We start from the raw sequence: 21,395 nt of genomic DNA, 5'->3' as shown, positions 1-21,395 counted from the left end.
TGGGGGATTGTGAAAATCCAACATGTTGGACAACCTCGATTCCCCAAGACCGACCCAAAAATGATCGGGAATGGTGAGTTGGGGATTGGTAACATGTTTTTTTGCAGATCCTCCGACAAATCAACAATTATCAGAGTCGGCAGATCGGATTGGCACTGGCAGCACAGGGAATCTGCGTTTAGATGTATGGCCCGCATAAGGTAGCAGCACTGGGGTAATATGACTATGGATGGTTGTGTGTGAAGAGCACGTGGGGCAGGGATCTGTCACTCTGAGATGTCCACTCCATGCCTGACAGACCAGATGTGTCTGAAGGTTCCTAGCAAAGCAAACAGTGTGAGGTTATAACTTACTAGCCAGTATACCAATATACCACTCAATCATGCTTCCATTGGTAAAGCATGTTAGACTGGTAATGTGGCAACAGTCACAGAGACAAATAGCTTCATTCATAACATTAATGTGCCACTAAATCCCTAAATGTATATTTTCAGTTATGAAATATGGAGGCCAAATACTGTAGGTTGCTTGGTGTTACCCAGACATTCCACTGCAGCCGTGCTAAAAGATGAAGGGTCTGATTCAATTACAATGTAATGAAAACACAATTACGGCGCACAGAATGAAAATGGTATGCTAATGCTATTATACATGCATATTCTATGCGATCGATCTGCTCCACTCTTCCGTCATCAGTATTATTGGAACTTACATCTATTCCATGCTAGGGGCACGAGATCCATCTGAATTTACATACACACTACTCAGTATAGCCCGTAATTCTGGCTACACACACACAATATACTCCTACACACCCACAAAACAGTTCTTTTGCATGCATTAGCATTGATGCCGTCCAGTTGCCACTCAGGAACGCCCACAATGATTTCGCAGTTTACTAAAATTTGCTTGATGCAGCAAAAAGTATTCCACTTCACACAGGCAGAAACTTCTCACTGTGTTTTAATGGTGTCTAATATGGGAGAAAAATCTTCCTCAGGCATTTGTTTGCCATTTGTCTGCCACTGTATATGACTCAATCAATCCAAACACTGCTTTTTTTAACTGCATGCTTGCAGAGCTGTCACTCCAACTTTGCATCTAGTAAAAGAAGCACCTCCCTCCTAACCAAACATGGCAGCCTGCACCAGATGAGTAAAAGAGCATTGTAAACAATATATCATGTCAGAAGGCATTGGCACTTGCCTGAAGAACAATTAAACCCCCTGGCATGGGGTGGGTTTCAGTGGCCGTTGACAACATCAGCAGGAAAGGGGGGTTGGGTCAATTTTTTAAATACCCATCTTGCTTTATTAAATCTAGAGAGAACTTCCTTTCTGATGCTCTATTTACGCTGATTAAACTCTATTGGGGGTCAATGGCACCATCTGTCTGAATTGGCCTCTCATGATGGTCAGTAGAAGGGAGTATGGATAGTTGGAGGTTTGAGGTCGAAATAGGCTGGCAGAATGCCCCCATTTCTTAGTCTGATGGGCAGGCAGAAGACAACCATATGATTGGGCAGTCAAAAGGCCCGCAATTTGGGCTGATGGGCTGGCAGAAGGCTCTCATTGTTGTCCCAAAATGTTGTTAATTATCCAGGAAGGTGGATTTTTTAGTTCAGTAATTGACATTTATTACATTGCCACCATACTTTTTTGGAATTTTATAGTATAATTAATTATATTAAATAAAAGCTGACCTTTTTGCCCCACCAATACTTGTCTGGTCTCATTATTTTAGATAAGTTATTATAATATGTAAGTTGCTGCTGCTGATGGGAAGCTATTGGACATGGGGTATTTATTTTGTTAGTTGGAAACACTGAAGCTACAGTATATATCATGCAATTACCTCAGCAATACACAGACTCTCATATATATATTACTACCAAGTAATATGGCAATAATCTTTAAATTAAGAAAAAAATTAAACATGTGTATATGGACATTAGTGCTGAAATTCCTCCTAATGGAAGATTTAATAGACATCACCTTGTACATTTAAAATAATTAGGAAGAGAAATTCCTACTGAATACATATATATGTTCATTCAAATCTAAACATATACCAAGGACATAGTTGTAAAATAAAGACTGTGGGAGTTGAAGTTGTACAACTTTGTACAGAATTTGATGTAAATAATTTGATCATTGAAACTGTAAGGATAATGCCATAATTATGCAGTGACAATGTTCTTTGACAATACAAAACTCCTCAGCCCATTCTTTTATTCTATTCCGTGAAGCTTCATTTATAAGCTGCCAACGTTTACACACTAATGGATAGAACTATGAAGTGAGATATTTATCTCATGGGAAGAAGATTATTGCCGTCTCTAATGCCCGTTACCCAACGAATGGAAAAGCAAACTGACTAAGCACAAATATAAATGTTGTCATAAAAAGATACCATAATTGAACTATTTAAATAATGAAAAACATTCCTATTGCTCAGACGCTGAAATTTTTTTGTTACCGCCCATATAGCTATTACTTTGTCTCTGTGACTGTAGCCATTTGGCTTTATAATGTTATGTTGCTGCTAGGAAAAGGTGGTTTGAATGGGTACCTAGGTTTACAGTGAGCTTTACTTTTCCTCCATCAAGTTCTAGTCGTAGCGTATCTGCGGACTCTTTGGAGGTGGTGGCCAGAAGAAGTCCGTATGCTCGCTGGGACATGAACCGTAGAGAGACATCCTCTGCTTCTGTGTGGGTGACTCCGGGGAGCAGGACCTTGAGGTACATGCTGCCGTCGTAGCTCAGGACTGCTGCTTCTGTGAGGGTGCAGCAAAAGGGGAACAATGAGAAAGTGTGAGAGAAGTAATGGGAATGATGCCATCCTAATGTACTGAAGTGATCATTAGTAAGGAGCTCATTGAAAAGGTATTTTTGTGGCTGGAACAAGAAGTTACATAGTAAAAAGACATGCTCATGGGTTTCAGAAGAGAAAAGTCTGGAGACATTTAAAACACTTTTAGAAAATGATTTTGCACAAAGTAGAGTATAAAGGAAGTACTGATTAACAAATTATAAATAAAACATACTGCACTTAGCTAAAAATACATCAATTACATTAAACCAAGCTTTACATATTATAGTTATATTGTTTTATTTGTTTGTATGATACTAAATAGTTACCAATATTATCATATGAAACGTTCATCTTAGCTAGTTACTGCCCATAAATCAACAAACATTATTTCAGATAAAACCTTGTTAAATGCATTAATTTAACAAAAACATGTTTTGTCCCTGAAACAGCAGGTAAGAAAATCTGTACAGTTTAGTAATTCAGGACATAAGTGGTCGATGACTGGTGTTGTAATTTTTGTAGGTAATTGAGGAGATTTTTTTCCACATTTTAACGTAATTACAATCATAGTATTGGACCACCAATGGATGTAAAGAATATGAAATTCTTGAGAAAGCTCAAATTTAATACCTGAGCACACCTTGCACTCACATTTCTTGTATCGTAAACAACTCAAACGTAAAAATATCTTCACATTCATCAGCAAACACAAAGTACCTCATGTATAAAGTGCACTGGCTTTGCTTGGATTTGCACTAGTGCACCACGATAGATCGCCCAGTGCATTTAAAGGTGCATGTGTAATTTACACTCAAACTAAAAGGGCACCTACATTTTAAAGTGGTGGATACTATATGTTTGAAAAGTTGAACTGTGCAAAAGTATAAAGTCCAAACTGCTACACCTTTTTATTCTAAAATGCATATATAAGCAATCTGATACACTTCAGGGGCTGCATTGGGCAGCCCACTAAGCTACAAAAGGGCTGTTCATTACTAATAATATCAGTAGTAATTTAAATAAACAATCTAATCAGTGAATGAGACACCTTTCCGTAATAACCTATAAGCAAGCAAGCCTTTTAAACAAGCATTACAAGCTACAACAAACAAATATGACAACAAAGTAGGAAGGAGAGGGAGGCCACCTGTTGCCCATTACTGATTTAAAGTAATGCAGGTCAAAAAATACCCACAGTGATCCAATTAAACTTGTTATAAAGTTCAAGGGGTATACCTACTAAAGTTCTGGTTTTTAGAACGGAAGATGTTGCCCATAGCAACCAATCAAATTCTTCTTAACATTTCTCTAGCACCTTATAGAAGATAATATCTAGAATCTGATTGGTTGCTATGGGCAACATCTCTACTTCTAAAAACCCGCACTTTAGTAAATACACCTCTAAGTGTTATCTAACTATGCAATATGTTTATATATTCTGGGCTTTTTAATGTAGTAGAAGTCTGAGATTTTATTAACTTGAATTATTTGATTACCCTTTTTAAAAGAAATTTCAAAGCATGTTTTCTAATTTTTTGTTTGGATATAAAACGTCTATCAGGAAATGTAGGATTATTCCGAAATTTCAGATATATTGAGAATAAGAGGGATTTAACATGTGTCACAAAGTGATGTACTCGACTTAAAATGAATGTCAAATAGACTTAAAGTCTTTTTTTATTTTTAGAAGAAGAAGCACTAATAAGAAATGTAATTTTCCACAGCAAATATTATTTAGAATGAGTTGCAGAAGCAGTCACTTAAAGCTGCAATCCCCTGTAAGAATGAAGTGTGTTTAATATCATAAATGATTCATGGTAGGTATTCAAATAAACGCAGGTTTCCATCTGAATCTCACACAACGTGAGTCTGTGCATATTGTGGATAACCCACGTTGTGTTAGGGCCTGGTTCAGAGTTGGGAATAGAGAGAGATATCTCTCTTAATTGATCATCTTGGTGAAACCATGCTGCACTGCAGGAGGGGCAGATTTAAAATGTGCAGAGAGATTTATATTTGGGAGGGAGGTGTCCAAACTGACATCTAAATTGTAGCGTAATAATAAAGCTGTGCAGTATTTGTGGGCTACTTGTAAAAGCAGACAGTATTTACCCTACATGCAAAAAAAAAATATGTATTTACACTCCTTGCATTGCAACATGGTTTGTCCAGGTACACAGTTAAGTGCTATCTCTCTCTCTATTCCCAACTCTGAATCAGGTCCTTAGTGCGAGAGGTTCTTTTGAAACATCTCAACTAATTGAATCACCCCCATAGAGTTGTGTGCCATGGATGAGCACTGAACTTTTAGTAAGTGAGGTGAGGCTAAAAACATTGTGGTACATGGCGTAGTTTGATGTAGGCTAGTTTGGTAGTTTAGAACCTAAAGTGTTAGGGGAATATTTACTAAAGTGGGGAGTTTTTAGAAGTGGAGATGTTGCCCATAGCAACCAATCAGATTCTAGCTATTATCTTCTAGAAGGTGTTAGTTAAATGTAAAGTAGAATCTGATTGGTTGCTATGGGCAACATCTCTACTTCTAAAAACTCTCACTGTAGTAAATATACCCCTTAGTGTTGGAAAGTTTGTTGAGTTACAACAGTTTGAGTATTGGAGGCAATTATTAGTGAGCCGGTATCCCCATGAAATATAATTAGTGTTCTGCAAATACAGTATATATTAAATATTTTTCAATGAAGCCATTATGGAAGTAAACTACACTTGATATAAGCTGTGTGGTCTTGTTTTGTGACTGTGCTTAATTTCTAGATATACTATTTATTTATTACCAGTCATTTTTATGCTACACACATATTCACGAGTGCCTTACACAAAGTATATACTGTACAAACTATATAAACTAACTAATTATGTGAATATAGTGCAGCTTAATGTAGGTGAAAAGTAGAATACGACTGATTAAATTGGGTGCTCCCATAGTTTAGCATCGTAAAAATGCTTTTTTTTTAACTTAAACACTAAGTGCCGTATTCAATTAGACGCGAAAAGTCCCGTACTTTTCGCATGCCGGACTTTTCGCCATCATCGTTAGTTTTCCATGCGAAAAAGCATTGCACGCGTCCCCGCTTTTCGCCGTATTCAATTCCAAAGACGCGAAAATGGGACCCAGTGAAACGCAAACAGGTGAAAAGTGCTGTCAGTTTTGGGGAAATCAGCCTGATACCTCCCAAAATATACACTAACATTGGGGATCATGGTAGATGCCAACGATTATCCCTGCTGAAGCTATTTAGGGTACTTAAATGCTCTCATTTGCTGATAATTCACATCTTTGCACAAGTGGTGAAGAATAGCATTTTGCATAATTTTTTGGTGAAAATAAGCAGTCCCAACAAATTTGGGGTACATGAAAATGGGTGCAAGCATGGTTAAAAATTTCAAAAGTGAGGTCTTAAAAAGCTTAGTAAACGCACCTTCAGCAAGCACCTGCAATAAAAAAAAATCCTCCCCCATACTTGTAGACCCCCTACCCCCAAAGTCTATTTCACTAGCTTTTAAGTTTGGACCCCAACTTTGAACTTTTTCGCCCCCTTTTTCAAAGTCTTTTTTTGGGAGTGTTCTTTCTTTTTTTTTTGGGGGGGGGGGGGTGGTTTGATGCAGTTTACCTTTGGGGACCTGTTCTAAGGGTGCAGGGTGGTTTCCCCACCTTTGCACCCCAAAAACCGCAATTCTGCACTTTTTTCCGACAGCTATTCTTAGGCGAAATGACGTCACCAGTGAAACTTTTTCGCAAAAGATGGCTTTTCGCCGCTAATTGAATACGGCCCTAAGGGATACTCTTTCTGTAAACTTGTGGATATGCATTTTCTGCTCTATTTATGTATAACATGCTGCCTTTATTCTCAAAATGCAACTGGTTTGCTCTCAAAATTTAAAGTGCCACCAAAGTCTGGGGTCTGACCCGGGATTTGGAACACGTTTCCAACCCGGATCAGACCTGGGACATACCCCTTTTACACCGCAGCACCAACCTGGGCTATGCCTGGGTCAGCACCGTTCACGTGCATCAACCTGGGATTTTCAGGTCGGTGTAAAAGGATTATAATATTATATTTAATATTAGTGCAACTTTAAATTTTGAGGTCAAACCCGCAGAGAAATGATAACTTGAAAGAAACGCTGCTTCAGAAATATACCCCATAGTCTACATAGTCTTGTATATTTATTATATACACGTGTCTAGCAGCTGTACAGTAGACAGCTGCAGGGTCTCCTCCCTCCCCTCATAGCTCTCAGTGCCATCTGTCTGGACAACATAGCCTCCCCCAGCTAACAGACATCCTGTCCCTTACTGCTGTTCAGCAATGATTCCAGACAGAAGTTCTGTCCCCTGGACAGACCAATATATCAACGGTTGACCTGAATGATATATCAGTTTGCAGTGGAAAATAAGCAGCAGGGAAGAGAAAAAAGAAAATAATGGGAGAGGGACAATATGAGAGGATATAGAGATAAGAGTGTTCAGGCAAGAGGAAGAACATGGGTAAAGAGAGGGATACGGAAAGAGGGGGAATAGGGAGAGCCAGATAAGGGTGGAGAGAGAAAAAGATATGGAAAGGTTGAGATGCAGGGGCATAGCTACCATGGGTGCAGGGTGTGGGGTGCGATTGCTACGAGGCCCGAGCACCTCCAGGGCCCGCCTCCACCTGCCCCCAGCTCACCTCACAAAGGACTGATGCAGAGTAACAGAAGCGATCTGTCCGCATTAGATAGGAAGCAGCAACGTCAACCGATCATAGGCTTCACCCAGGCACAGTCCCCCTCCTGGTGACTTCTACTACGTCAAAAGGGGGCCTACCTACAAGTGGGCGGGGCTATACAGGTGTGCTGCTGGGTGCTGTTATAACTCATTTGGTGTGTGTGTGTGTGTGTGGTCAGGAGGACCACAGGCTGGTGATACTTCCTGTGAGCTGCTTCTTAAGCTGGGTACACACTATACGATCTGACCTGCAATATATTGTTCTATCACGGATTGGAACAATATATCGCACGCATTGTGCAATGTGTATGCCCGATCCATGGTCCCATCTGCTGTTCTGCAAATATTTATATATTTATATAAGTATTTATATATACTTATATAATATTATAATAAGTATATATATATATTATAATATATATTATAATATTTATATACAAGAGACATGTGGAGGGGTCTAAATTTAACTATATATTATCTGGCACACTGAGAAATACCACCCTGGTATGTTGCCCACCCCAGGCTCTGGAGGAAAGGCAGCGCGGCTGATTGTGCCACCTGAATTCTAGCAATACCTTGGGAGATACAATAAGCATGGAGACTGAAAGTACAGGGGTTTGTTTACATAAAATACAGAGTAAAAACAAAATGAATAAGTTTATCCAGTAGTCGATAAAAAAAGAGCACTGCGAAGAGATGTGTCTCTCTTGAAGCATTGGGGGCCACACAAAGCTTGCTTTGGGGCCCACATATTTCTAGATATGCCCTGGGAGGGGCTGGGGGGGGAGGGAGTACGGAGAAAGGAAACAAAATGGTAATGCTGGCCAAAAAAAGGGGATGTGTCAATGGTAACTAGTCATGAAATGTCAGTGGGGTCTCTTAGAGAAATTATGAAAATTAGAACATTTTAAAGATTGTTTTTTTTTTTTAAATAAAAGTGCTCTGACGTCATATTGAATCACCACATATATAAAATCAGAAGGCGGATATGTGGTATATCCATTGACAGAAACCTTAGCTGCCTTTATTTAATGAGTAATATATTTACTTATAGATTTTATACTGTACAGCATAATTTTGCCTCTCTTTGAGTGATCATAGCAGTTCTTTCAGAGTTAAGATTAAAAGTAAATTACTGCTTTATGTAATTTAGGCAACTACAGTATGAATGTATGCCTTTTACATGGAAATGTAATATAGGTACATATTAGTCATCTCAAGATTTTATTGTACAGCTGTTGATTCTAGAGGACAGTACATTTGAAAGTGGAATAGGACATCCAGCACATTTCCTGCAAAACTTCCCTGTTGTTTTTTAATATTTGTATTTCCATCACATTTGTTTTGGCAGATCTTAACTTTGAACTATATTTCTTATGTTGGCAAAGACGATTCTTTATAATCACACTGTATAGAATACTAAAATAGATATATGTCTTGTAATAATTTGTCTTTGTCATTAAAAAAAAATATTTTGCAAAATATGTGACCTCCATTTAACCAGCAAACTAGTTATATGACTGACTGTGTATCATAACTTACCTCTCTCACATGTGTCCCCAAGGTACCCTGTGCCCACGCAGTCACAGATAAAGCGGTTCCAGCCTTCTCTGCACTGTCCCCCATTCCTACATGGGGAATTTGTGCATTGGCGCTGGGTCTCCCGAGTACAGAATGGAGCGACACCATTAGCTCCTGATAACTCAGACAGCTGTCGGATGTCTCTGCTCTTCCCATCTACAAAAAGATCCCGAATGCAACCAACAAATCCCAAGCCAAGGGAAGCTGTCCAGACTTCTGGTGGAAGCTGAAGATCTTCTCTTGGTTCTGGAAGACCTCCAAGATACATTTCACCTTCAAGGTCAAGAATTTCACTCTCACCTCCAACTTGAAAGGGTGTATTTCGGCTGTTAACGGAGATGGAGCCTGAGAAAAAAGAAACAGTGGAATTTTCAATTTTTATAGGTCTATATAAGATGGCTAGGGTCAGCAAGACAAAGGTAAGACCAGAACAGATAATAACACTTCTTTTAGATCACAATTTTTATTATAGATTACATCCATTACTTGGAATTCTCCACTAACAGTACAGTGAGTTTTGTTAATGAAATCCAAGTAAAATTTAATTGAATGGCAACTAAAACATATCAAAGATTACAGCATACACCCTGTTTATTTCAAGAGAACATGTGTACTGAAATAGTTCAACAATTATAGCACTAATAGATAACATTAACATAAAGTTTATTTCATGCCATAACATTTTAATCAATTTTAATTCTACATAATCTTCTAACAAATGCAGTAAATGTTAATAGAAGTCAAATTGTATGACTAAATTGTAACATATGGATATATTTGAACACTGATGTGATTAATACTATAATATCCGGGGTACAGTTTGATAACAAATATACATGGTGGCCATACATGTGATGATCCAGCTATTTGTGTGTGGCAAAATTTGAAAATGATTTGCTGCAACAAGGAGCTATGAGACAAAGCATAGCTGCATAAACAGTCATCAGGTTATTGTCCAACTGCATATATTGTCCGCTCATGCAACATCTCACAGATCCCAACCAATTCCGTAAAGCTGCAATCCAGGTTGCACTGAATCCAGCAGAACCTACCTGTATAATCAGTTTATAGTTAAACCTGGAAAGCACCACCAACACTGTCTCATAGAAGTGTATTTTCTTGTATTACACAAAAATTGTTGGTTTGCATATACAGCATTTACTGTACTATCTTTAGTCTGGTGCAGGATCATCCCTTCCCCGTATTACTGAATTATCCAATGCTGACAATAGGGAAAACCTAACACATGGTTTGTAGATTATATAAAAACTGTTTTTAAACTTAAATCAAAATCTACCTATGTCATATACTTCATATTTCATATTATTAAACTATCTGTTCATGTTTAAGGTAACGCTCTTGGGTTGCACTATTAATATCAAAGTATCTATTGCAATCATCATAGCAAAGTATATACTATATATTTTACTTTTCCGCTTTTTTTCTGTATAAAATATGAAATTATATTTTTCAATACAATATCTTACTCAAAGACAACCCCATCCGTCCTGAAAAAAAGATGTGAAATTTTCTAGGATACACAAAGTAGCTAAACAATAATTGTTGATTTATGTGACACAGTAAAACTGTAAAATGTAGTAAGGCCACCTAGGTATATAGAACTACAGCGTGTGAATGATTTATGAGATGTGTTGCTAATACTAAGGACGTTATCCAATACGTGTGATATACACAGTATGTGCAGGATAATATGCATTGCTTGTTTAACTAACAACTAATACTTACTAGACATTGCCAATTGTATCATTTTGTTCTTTCTGAACTGTCAGGAACATTACTATGTTTTACTGTATGTTCTTTTTTGTGTGTTTTTCAGTGTCGATTGTACAGTAATCAATCTTATGCTCCTGATTCAGAGGTGGACTCTATTCTGATGTTTGCGCAGTTGGACAATGTTTTTTATACAACGCATGTGCTACGTCATGTTGCTTTACCAATGGAGGCTGCAGTGAGTATTTGGATGCAGAGTGATTGACAGTGTGCATTTATGGGAAGTAACTGGGGGTGGCTAGACAAACACGGGCGTGTCACAAGCGTTTTCTGAATGTGTTACATCTAGTGACTGTGTCTTTCTATGCGATTTCACTGATCCTGGCGGCTTAGTTCCGATGGACAATCTGAGCAGCCATAGGGTTTCTCTGAAGTTCAGTGATGTGACCAATGTGCGACCAATGGTGCGTCTTTGTATTCAAGTGGCAGATTAGACGCAGCTGGTGGGAGTCTCTGTACAGATGACAGCGGCTGTGGCATTAGCATGAAATCTCAGTACCGCTGCATACAAAGTTACAATAGCGACAGGATTAGCATCCACCTCTGAATCCGGCCCTATCTCTCTACTCCAGATTTACTAGCACATGTCTGTAATTGTCTCCTAGCTTCATGATAGAACATTTTTAAAGAGAAGGTGAGTATTGTTATGTATATCGGAAATTTACAATACATTTGTATTCTTTGCTTGATACAATTCTGAACATTCTTACTTCTGCATGAATTGATATTTTCTCAGTTCGATTTCTCCTATTTTATCTCCTAGATATTAATCTTAATTTTTAGGTTTCTTTTCCAGCTCTAATGGCATCTGAGGTGATCAGTGATGGTGAAGCATGTGAAGGAAGTATTAGTTATGTAGACTCACCTTCCCTAATAAAACTCATATATAACAATTGAACTTATTTTTTGGCCAGCTGCCATTTCCTTTCTTTTATCACTTGCTGTATGCTGCTCCACCATAGCTGACACCAAGAGTCACACAATGTAAGCATAGGAGGCGTAAACTATGCACTTCTTCCTATACTGAAGAACACATGGGAAAGTACGTGGGAGAGAAAAGAGCCATTTTGGAAGCAGTTAGAAGCCTATTGAAAGTATTTTTAGTAGCAGCAGGAGGTACTCTGGACCTCATTCAGACCCGCTCACAAGCGCTTGAGCGCTCGCAAGCGGGTCGATGTTTGGCTTTGCGCATGCGCAGTGGCCGCACTGCGCGTGCACAAGCGTCGGAGCGAGAGAGAAATTCTCTCGCTCTGGGGCTCACTACAAAAGGGGCGGCTGTCGATGTTGATCGGCAGCTTGCCCCGTTTTGTAGACGTGGTTTCACAAACGGAGGCATTCCCAAGCGAAAGCTTGCCGTTTGTGGGCGGCCCCACTGACATCACCAGTGATGTCAGTGGGAGAGCTTACGGCTCTATTAGAGCCAAAAGCTCTCTGGGGCTTGCGGCAGCCGAGACCCTACCTCAAGGGGTCTGGTCGCAAGCCCCGATGGTCGCGATGGTCTTGACCATCACGACCATCATCCTGGTTGCTCGTTTAAGTTGTGGGTGGTAACCCACAGCCTAGCAAGAAGCCAGGAGGCCGGCTCAGAAAATTTAAGCGGCCGCCCTCATTCAGAGCGAGCGCTCGCATTCTGCCAGCGGCTCTGAATGAGGTCCTCTGTCTGTAATAAATTAAACAACTCCACTGGCTATTACCTCAAGCATTGATTGTTATAAACAGTAGAATATCTATTTGGATTTTCCCTTAGGATCATTTTTTGTTCATGTAGCTTCTAAAACTGTTATTGATTTTACTTCCCATCCGGTACAGAGATCAGATAATATATTGTATTTATTGCTTTTCAGCATTCTTATATAATACATAATTACACAGAACATACAGTACCTCTTCTGCCATCTCTCTGGATGTCAACATGGCACCATTCTCCATCATTGACTTTTTTGTGACTTGCTTTCACCTTAATTCCGCCAGATCCAAGATCAAGCAATAGATACAGAGTTCCCTCAAGTAACTCCACTGCGAAATAATCTGCTTTTGGTGGTCTTTCTGGTCTTCCAGTGGCCACGGCTCCTGGAGCTGTTCCTGTTGCACCGGTGCGTGACCTTCCCTGGCTGAAGAGGAGAATGCCACTAGGTTCTGTGGTCTTAAAGTCAAAAGATATTGATCCAGCTTTTTTGGTCTCCCATCGCGGAAGGCGTAAAAAGGCCTCAGGTACTTGAAAGGTCACAGGGTCTAAAGACAGAACATTTTCACAGCGGAAGAGGAGGTCACCACTAAGCCGCATCTTTGGATCACCATCTGCGGCTAGACGGGACAGTTCTAGTTTGAAATCATTATTTTTATATACAACCTATAAGAAGAAAAGAAAAGAAAAAATAGAAATCACCATATATAATATGCCCACACATTAACCATTTAAGTGTAGAAAGAATAACTGAACCTTTCGTTTAATTTTAATTGTTTTGTTTTTTTGTCCCGTCAGCAGGCTGTTTTTCATTTTTTTTATGTTTAATTTTTACTTTTTTTATATGAATCTGTAATATTGCAGGAAGCATGATCTGGATTGCGGTGCAAAAAAGACATAATCATTTCTGATGTATTTAGTTCATTTATGCAAATGATGCCATAGTTGTGGCCAGTAAGCTCCTTAGTGATGGGGCAACACATAGAAAGCAGCTTGAGGCAATAAATATAAATCCAAAGCTAGCAGCGATTAGAAATGTATGACTTCTGCTCAAATTCATCCTCAAATGTTCTACTTGATAGTATTTTTCTATCTTTACCAGCTGATTCACCTCTCCAACTTCCTGTCAGCCATCTTACAATATTTGAGGAGAAGCATATAGCAGGACAAAACATGTTAAACTTATTAAGGGTACTTTAAAAATATTATTTAGATTTATTTGTTTACTTTTTCTTTTAATTAGAGTCAAGTGTATTGATTAGCATTTGTGTCATTTCAGAAACCTTAGTCATTAATTTATGTGTTAGTTTTTTATATAGTATTTTACAGTGCATTTAATACTTATATATTATATATAAACTTTACTAATGTGAACTAAAATAATTGTTTATTACTTAAAAGAATGAGGAGGAGACCAAAAAGAGAGCATCTTAGAAATGTGTGTGGGTGCTCTCCAGCTCCTTAGCAGTGACTGCAGGTAAGCAGCTCAGACAGCTGGGGCACCGGAATATTGTTGACACTGCAAACAGCAGCACCAGTGCATCAACTACTGTTGTGACATCTGTGGCTGCTGTGAGCATTAATGTACACAGCAGTCACAGATGTCAGAACAGCAGTTGTGACATCAGGCTCAGGTTCTGTTCAGCATTATTGGCTTTCCAGTCCAGGCAGGTAGTCCTAGTTTCCAGGACAATGGATTCAGAAGGAAAGATTTATGTCCTCTTTAGTCTAGGACAGCGTGCACACCTCCCCACTGCTCTAGCTAGTGATGACAAAACAATGAATGTCGAGTTACGAGCATTGTTTGTGACAGAAGATACTGGCCATGGCATGCTGTCTGACAAAGATTGGTCTGACCATATTGGCCCAAGTGTCCTGTATTTGAACCCACTTCATCAGCTCTTCTTTCTCTATTTCCACAGCAAGAGCATCATTATATATTAGTATTATTAACAGCAAGGTATAGGAGCTATTGACACTTTCCAGAATTTATTTGATGTCATTGTACCCCATGTAATCTCAGATGTTCATGCTCTAATGCCTGCAGTATCTTCTAGAAATCTGACTAGCCTATGGTCTTAGCCTTTGGATCGCCACCTCTGTAGGTTACCAGCCTTGTAACACAGATAAGGTTAGCACAAAATCGGTAGCAACTGCAAGAGTTTCTACCTACAGTAGTGTAGATTTTTTTGTACGATAGTGGTGCCAGTAGCAGTGGAGTTCCTATAAAATGGAAGGCAATGCTGATGAGGTTGGAATGGCCGAACACAGACTCACAAAGCCTGCCTCAATTGCCTGTGAATAATGGCACCAAAAATTGTTTTGTTGTGAATTATAACTTATTTTCTTAACCTAACAAATTACATTGTTTACCGTTTGCACCTCTAGCAAAAGACACTTCTCATATGTGTTCAAGTCCACATACAGTATCTTAAGAGAGTTTTGCTGTAAATATAAATATATGTGCAGCTTTTTTGTGGGAATATGTAACACAAAACATATCTGCAAATTTTATGCTGCACAAACAGGCATACATCCAACTCAGTAACTTGCCATAAGATAGGTAAAGACACAAATGACAAGTACTGAAGAATGTAAGCTTCCACGAGCAGGGACATCTTTATTTTGTCTTTATTTACAGTACAAATACTGTACTACATCAGCATTATATGTACTTGTCCAGTTTTTATGTATGATTTGCATTTTATTTAATTTGTAAATCTGACCAACACTTGACTGAGTTTTGTGGTGCTTTTCAAATTAATGATGAGGATGATGACAATTTGATGCATTTTGTGAAAGTTTGCAATTCCTTATTTTTGGAGTGCACTGAATGCACCCACTGACAGCACTGAATGCACCAACTGACAGCACTGAATACACACTGACAGCACTGAATGCACCAATTGACAGCACTGAATGCACCAACTGACAGCACTGAGTGTACCCACTGACAGCACTGAATACACACTGACAGCACTGAATGCACACTGACAGCACTGAATGCACCAACTGACAGCACCGAATGCACCTACTGATAGCACTGAATGCACACTGACAGCACTGAATGCACCCACTGACAGCACTGAATACACACTGACAGCACTGAATGCACACTAACAGCACTAAATGCACAGTGACAGCACTGAATGCACCCAGTGACAGCACTGAATGCACACGGACAGCACTGAATGCACCTACTAACAGCACTGAATACACACTGACAGCACTGAATGCACATTGACAGCACTGAATGCCCACTAACAGCACTGAATGCACAGTGATTGCACTGAATGCACCCACTGACAGCACTGAATGCACCCAATGACAGCACAGAATAGACACTGACAACACTGAATGCCCACTGACAGCACTGAATGCACAGTGACAGCACTGAATGCACACTGAAAGCACTGAATGCACACTGAGAGCACTGAATGCCCACTGACAGCACTGAATGCACACTGAAAGCACTGAATGCACACTGATAGCACTGAATGCCCACTGACAGCACTGAATGCACACTGAAAGCACTGAATACACACTGAAATAATATAATGGAAAATGGGCATCAAACAGTTTCAGTGTATAGTTTACATAATTCTGGCCAATAACCAGGTTTCTTCTAACAATGGCCCTGATTCAAAGCCGGACGCTCTGACCAGAGCGCTCGCTCTGAATCAGGGCCCACCTCCATTAATATGGAGCGTCCTCCTGGACGCTGGTATAGCTGTGGGTCACCACCCACAGCATATACGAGCGTGCAAAATGATGGTCGCGATGGTCTTGACCATCACGACCATCGGAACTGCGAGTAAAAGCCTGCGGTTGAGTTTCTCAACCGCAAGGCCAGGAGTGATTTTGGCTCTATCAGAGCCAAAATCACTCCCACTGACATCACTAGTGATGTCAGTGGGGCCGGCTTCTGACGGTAACGCCTCCGTCTGGCAGGCACGCCCCCGGCACGCCCACCAAAGGGGGCGTGCTGTCAGTCACAATCGACAGCACGCCCCCTTTGATGAGACACTCCGAGCGAAGTAAAGTCCTTCGCTCGTCGGGTCTCGCGCATGCGCACGACAAAGCTCCCTCCGTCGTGCGCATGCGCAGTGGGGAACATCGATCCACTTGCGAGTGTACTGCCGCTCGCGAGTGGGTCTGAATGATCCCCAATATTCATGTGGACAGGTGTAAGTATTATAGGGTAATTTTGGTATGTCCACCTGACACTAAGTTTTGGTGACAGTGTCTGTAATTGTATTATTATGGTCATCACCATGACATGAGGATGTTGTTAACACACATTTCCTTTTCTTGTTTTGACTTGGCTTATGTAGTATCTCAATCATAGCTATGGTAGAATTACTTCTATTAGGAAGAACATATGTGAGTATATAGGTTGTGGTAATGTCTTTGCACAGTGGTAAAAGCTTTTCTTGTGCAACCACGCCTGTTAAAATGTGCACTTATCTTTTTTGATGTTGCTAGTATGCATGCAATGTCCTGAGAAATGCACCAAATATTTGTACTATTAGGTACACCACATCCACTATCTGGTCTCTGGGTGAGCCAGGTGGGTGGGGCAAGGTGGGTATTGCATCATCTCAGCCCCCATGACATTACATCAAAGGGGGTGGAGCAGTGATCATACGATTCATCACACCACCTGCTCTACCTACTTCACAGGAAACGTGAACGGGATGCGGGAGGGTTACCCAAATTTCCGAGTCTCTCTGGAATTGCAGAAAATAAGTAAATAATGCTCAAAACTTAAGGTGTTTTATTTGCTCAAACAGAAAGGCAGGCACAACATTCAATGCCAGATGTTCCATTTCCAGTCTTTAGTTATTGGCAAACAACCAGTGCAAGCAAATATTTAATTTGTTAAATGTAATTTCTGGTCTAAGCTAAGTAAAGGAGGCAGGGCAATGGTTCAGTTTCTCCTTGTTTAAAAGTGGGGAGCCAATAATGATGACTGTGACTATGTCCTTGGTTATGTTGACACTTGATTAATTTATAATCACTCAGCATTGAGAGACATATATTGATTCTAGCCACAGCCTCTCAACCGCATATCTGTTTCATCATGGACCTGATGTATAACACATTTAGAGAATGATTGCTCTATGTTGGTAATAATATGGGCATATAAAGCTTTAGCAGACAAATATTATTAACTAGGTACTTGCCATCTTGTTACAAGCCATCAATTCCCAAAATAATGCAGATTCTAAAATCTTGAGGTACATAATTTCCAAACCTTTTGTTGCTAGGGAGATTGCTACTTTGGAAATGTATGCCAGACTTAATATAATCGTTAACTGATGACGATGATACACAACCACTTTAGGAACGTAATGATGAACATCATCAACAATCAATCCAACGATTTAGAGCTTAATTGGTGACTGTCATTGTAGATTTTGGATCGCTTGCATATCTTGGACTTGAAGGCCGTTTTTAAAGTTGTAGGTGTCAGCCAAGGCATTATAGTATGTAATTATCTGTTAAAATTGAAGTATTTCCCTCAAAATATAAGGTTTTAAATAGGTCTTAGGTTTGTGCATCTAAAACGTTGTTGTCAGGCAGCTTTTTGTATGTTCAGTCAACTGCTGAAGAGGAGCTATTGCTTGATAGTTTCATCATTATCATCACCGCTTACTGTACTGTAGCTCAACTTTGCAAGGCGTCTGAAAATTGGTTGTCTAATGATGTCATTTCACTTTGTGAGGCATAGTAAACAGTGTCTGCAAACAGAAAATGTCTACAAATATTTTCCACCAGTTTATTTTTTTACTCAACCTAAATGGCATAAGGATGCATCTGCAGCACATTTTTGTTTACTTGGAACTGACACTACTATTGTACAATGTACTAGTCTATGTAGGTTTATCTGAGCACACTGACCTATTTTATCTGCATCACATTTTGGTGAAAAGCTATGCAGTAAATTTTCATCCTCATCTTACCAGATTTTTGTGCCAGTCAAGGCGTAAGAACACAAAATACACCATTTAAGGTTGCAAATGATGATCTGTACATTTTTACACTTATGGCCTGATTCTGAGTTGCACGTAAATCGTTTGCATTTCCGGCCGCTTCCAGTGATTGTAAATCAATGCAAACATCCACACCTATGCGACCTCACTGCCCCCAGCACCCCATTTGTGAGAGCAGCTGTCATGACTATTATCTGCATTTGCACATCCCCATCCTTGGTGCAGGAGCTGACTGGGCGTACACTTGTGGTAAGTTCCCTCACTGTGTAGTCACCTTGGTTACTTTTGCAGAATTGCTGTAAGGAATACCAAGCCACCAAGAGATCAAGTGGAAAATATTTATTGTAGTTGAAACCTAACCTCATACACTTACAGTTTTAGAAAAAGTGTGTTGCATTGGAAGCTTATGGCAGCCCAGAGGACAGGTTACCCCAAAATATGATGCTCATCAACTTCATTCTTAATTAGAGACTGATATATAATAAAGACTATCCACAGTTTTTCCATATAAAAAGTGAGGTTAATTGAGAACTTATAACTAAAGCTTTGTAGTAAGTCTTTAGAAATAATTTCTGCCCAAAGATGTTGACATACTTAGAAACGTATTGCATATTGGCTCATGTTTGAAGGTTCTCGCTTCAGTCTGGGGCTGCTGTAGATTCCCAATGTCATGCATTTCTGCTAAAACTGTAAGTGCATAGGTTCATGTTTTTAACAATAAACAGTTCCTACTTGATTTATAGCAGGCTTGGTATCCTTTCCAGAAATTAATTAATAACCTGTAGAGGTAACCAAGACAACTACATGACAAGGGAATTGCTTAAAGTAGCCAGTGCTTTCTATACTGCAACACCTGTAAATGCATAAATTATTAAGATTACTGTTACTACGAATGCCACAAGAAAAGCAGATGCTTTGGCCTGTCTTATTAAGAATGCACTTGATCTATTGCTGGTACATTTGATCTTTCTTTAGTGTTCTTCACTCCTTTTGATACTACTGACTACTAGCACCTTCTGAGATTGTGGTCTGCAAGCAAGAAATGTATTTGGTAAGGTGTATGTGGACAAGTGAGCTAGCTTTGAAGATGTGTTGCTCATTGTACACAATTAATAACGTCTATAATTTGTCGGAAGATGCAGATTTTAAATATTAGTCCTTTAATCAGCCGGGGATCTTCCAGCTCTATTTGTGTGTGTATTAAAGATAATGCACACAGTGTAAACTGCTTTATAGGTGTTATTACGTTCCTACCCAACTTCACAAAATGGATCCTAATATAACCACCTGCTGTTGGAGAAATTGTATGTCGGAAGGCACATTTCTTCAAACATGGTGGCAATATACCAAGCTCCATCCTTTTTGGCTGGATATTTGAAAATCGAATCCCTCCCTTACATGTATTACTGTCCTATTTTCCCCTAGGTATTATCTCCTGCCTACAGAGATCCCTGGGGCCTCTCGTCACCAAACCAAGCTGATCTGTCACATTTTTTCAGAAGCCATATGCCAGATTGCTGTGGTATGTGGCCTCTGCCCTTCGATACGTGTCACCCTTCCTAAGATCTGTCATGTTTACAAAATGGAATGAAATGTTGAGCATTTTCCACAATTTGTCCCTATCTTTTTCTAAAACATGTCCAACCCCCCTTTGTTTAATAACTTGCCCCTCCATAGAACTTCCCATCTATATCTGTACCCCCTTACAACCCTCCCCCTATTATTTGCTTCCTTCTTCCCTTGCGGACTGCCTCTCCACCCTTTTGTATACCCTTTTTAAAGCATTGGTACATTATTGTATTGCTTTATTTGGTCTGCAACTGAACCCTCTGTTTTCCTATACTGTTCAAACTGCAATAGTTCTTGTTTCTAATTATTTATTTATATGTCTGACTGTTTTATTTGTATTTTTTTTGTATTGTTTCTGACCTTGTAACTCCCAATAAATGAAGTCTTAAAAAATATTAATCTTTTAAATTGTCACAATCTTATATTACTAACTCCATTTTAACTTATTATGTAAACTAGGCTTAATTCTTATTGTCTGTTTTTATTCCGTATATTTGGTTGTGATCATTTTTATGGACAATTCTAGCAACATAGGGCTTTATTCTTGTTCTTTACCTTAATGTTACAATAAAGTTTTGTGCATCATGAAATTGTGCAAAAAGACTGAGAGTCAGTGTCCAAAAATTATTTACTACACATATATCATGGATGGATGAATACATTTAATTCACATTGAACAGTATTATTTGTAACAATACTCACATCCTTAAGGCAGCCCATGAAGTTGTTACTGACAGGGGACCCTGGGAGATCAGCTGTGTTTGGACTGCCCCCAATATAGAAGAAGTCGTCACTCCCCAACATGGTGTAATCCTCTTGGGTGTACCCCGTAGAAGTGAGAATCCCGTCAACTGAAATGGTGACCTGGAAATTGAAGTGGATGGGAACCAAGAGGAAAGAAACAGGAAGAGGAAGAAAGACCGACAGAAGGTTCGGAAGAAAGGATAAAGATGAAAAGAGAGAGAGATCCAAAGGAAGAAAGTGAAGGGAGAGGAAAAGGAGGGTGAAAAAACAAAAGTTAGGTGAAGGTACAAAAGCTGCTGATGTCTCACCATTTTCATGTCTGTTCTGTTTCTGAGGCAAGACCAGCTCTTCACCATGGGCAGAAAGGAAGGGCAGATAGGAAAGTGGTATAGAAAGAGTTTGAGAAATAGAGAAAAAAGCCATTGGGAAAGGAACCTTTGGACTGTGAAACATAGGTCGAACAGAAGAAGGTGGGGTAAGGGGACGAATTGGTAAAC

At 39.5% G+C, this 21,395-nt stretch overlaps 1 protein-coding gene across 5 annotated transcripts in view; it reads right to left on the bottom strand.

The window, feature by feature from the left end:
• The window catches only part of NRXN2 (neurexin 2), an 899,334-nt gene that overhangs the window by 478,183 nt on the left and 399,756 nt on the right, over positions 1-21,395 (bottom strand). For all 5 annotated transcript variants that reach the window (XM_088442540.1, XM_088442541.1, XM_088442544.1 and 2 more), the window contains 4 exons: positions 20,857-21,018; positions 12,790-13,255; positions 9,076-9,459; positions 2,572-2,775 (listed from right to left, as the gene is read on the bottom strand). In XM_088442540.1, coding sequence (XP_088298666.1) covers positions 2,572-2,775; positions 9,076-9,459; positions 12,790-13,255; positions 20,857-21,018 — 1,216 coding nt within the window. The remainder of the gene's footprint in view (positions 1-2,571; positions 2,776-9,075; positions 9,460-12,789; positions 13,256-20,856; positions 21,019-21,395) is intronic.

This window comes from Taudactylus pleione, unplaced genomic scaffold, assembly GCF_031769625.1.
Source record: "Taudactylus pleione unplaced genomic scaffold, aTauple2 ptg000313l, whole genome shotgun sequence".
NCBI classification, from domain to species: Eukaryota; Metazoa; Chordata; class Amphibia; order Anura; family Myobatrachidae; genus Taudactylus; species Taudactylus pleione.
The sequence above is the reverse complement of the archived record's forward strand: the minus strand, read 5'-3'. Positions and strand labels throughout refer to the sequence as shown.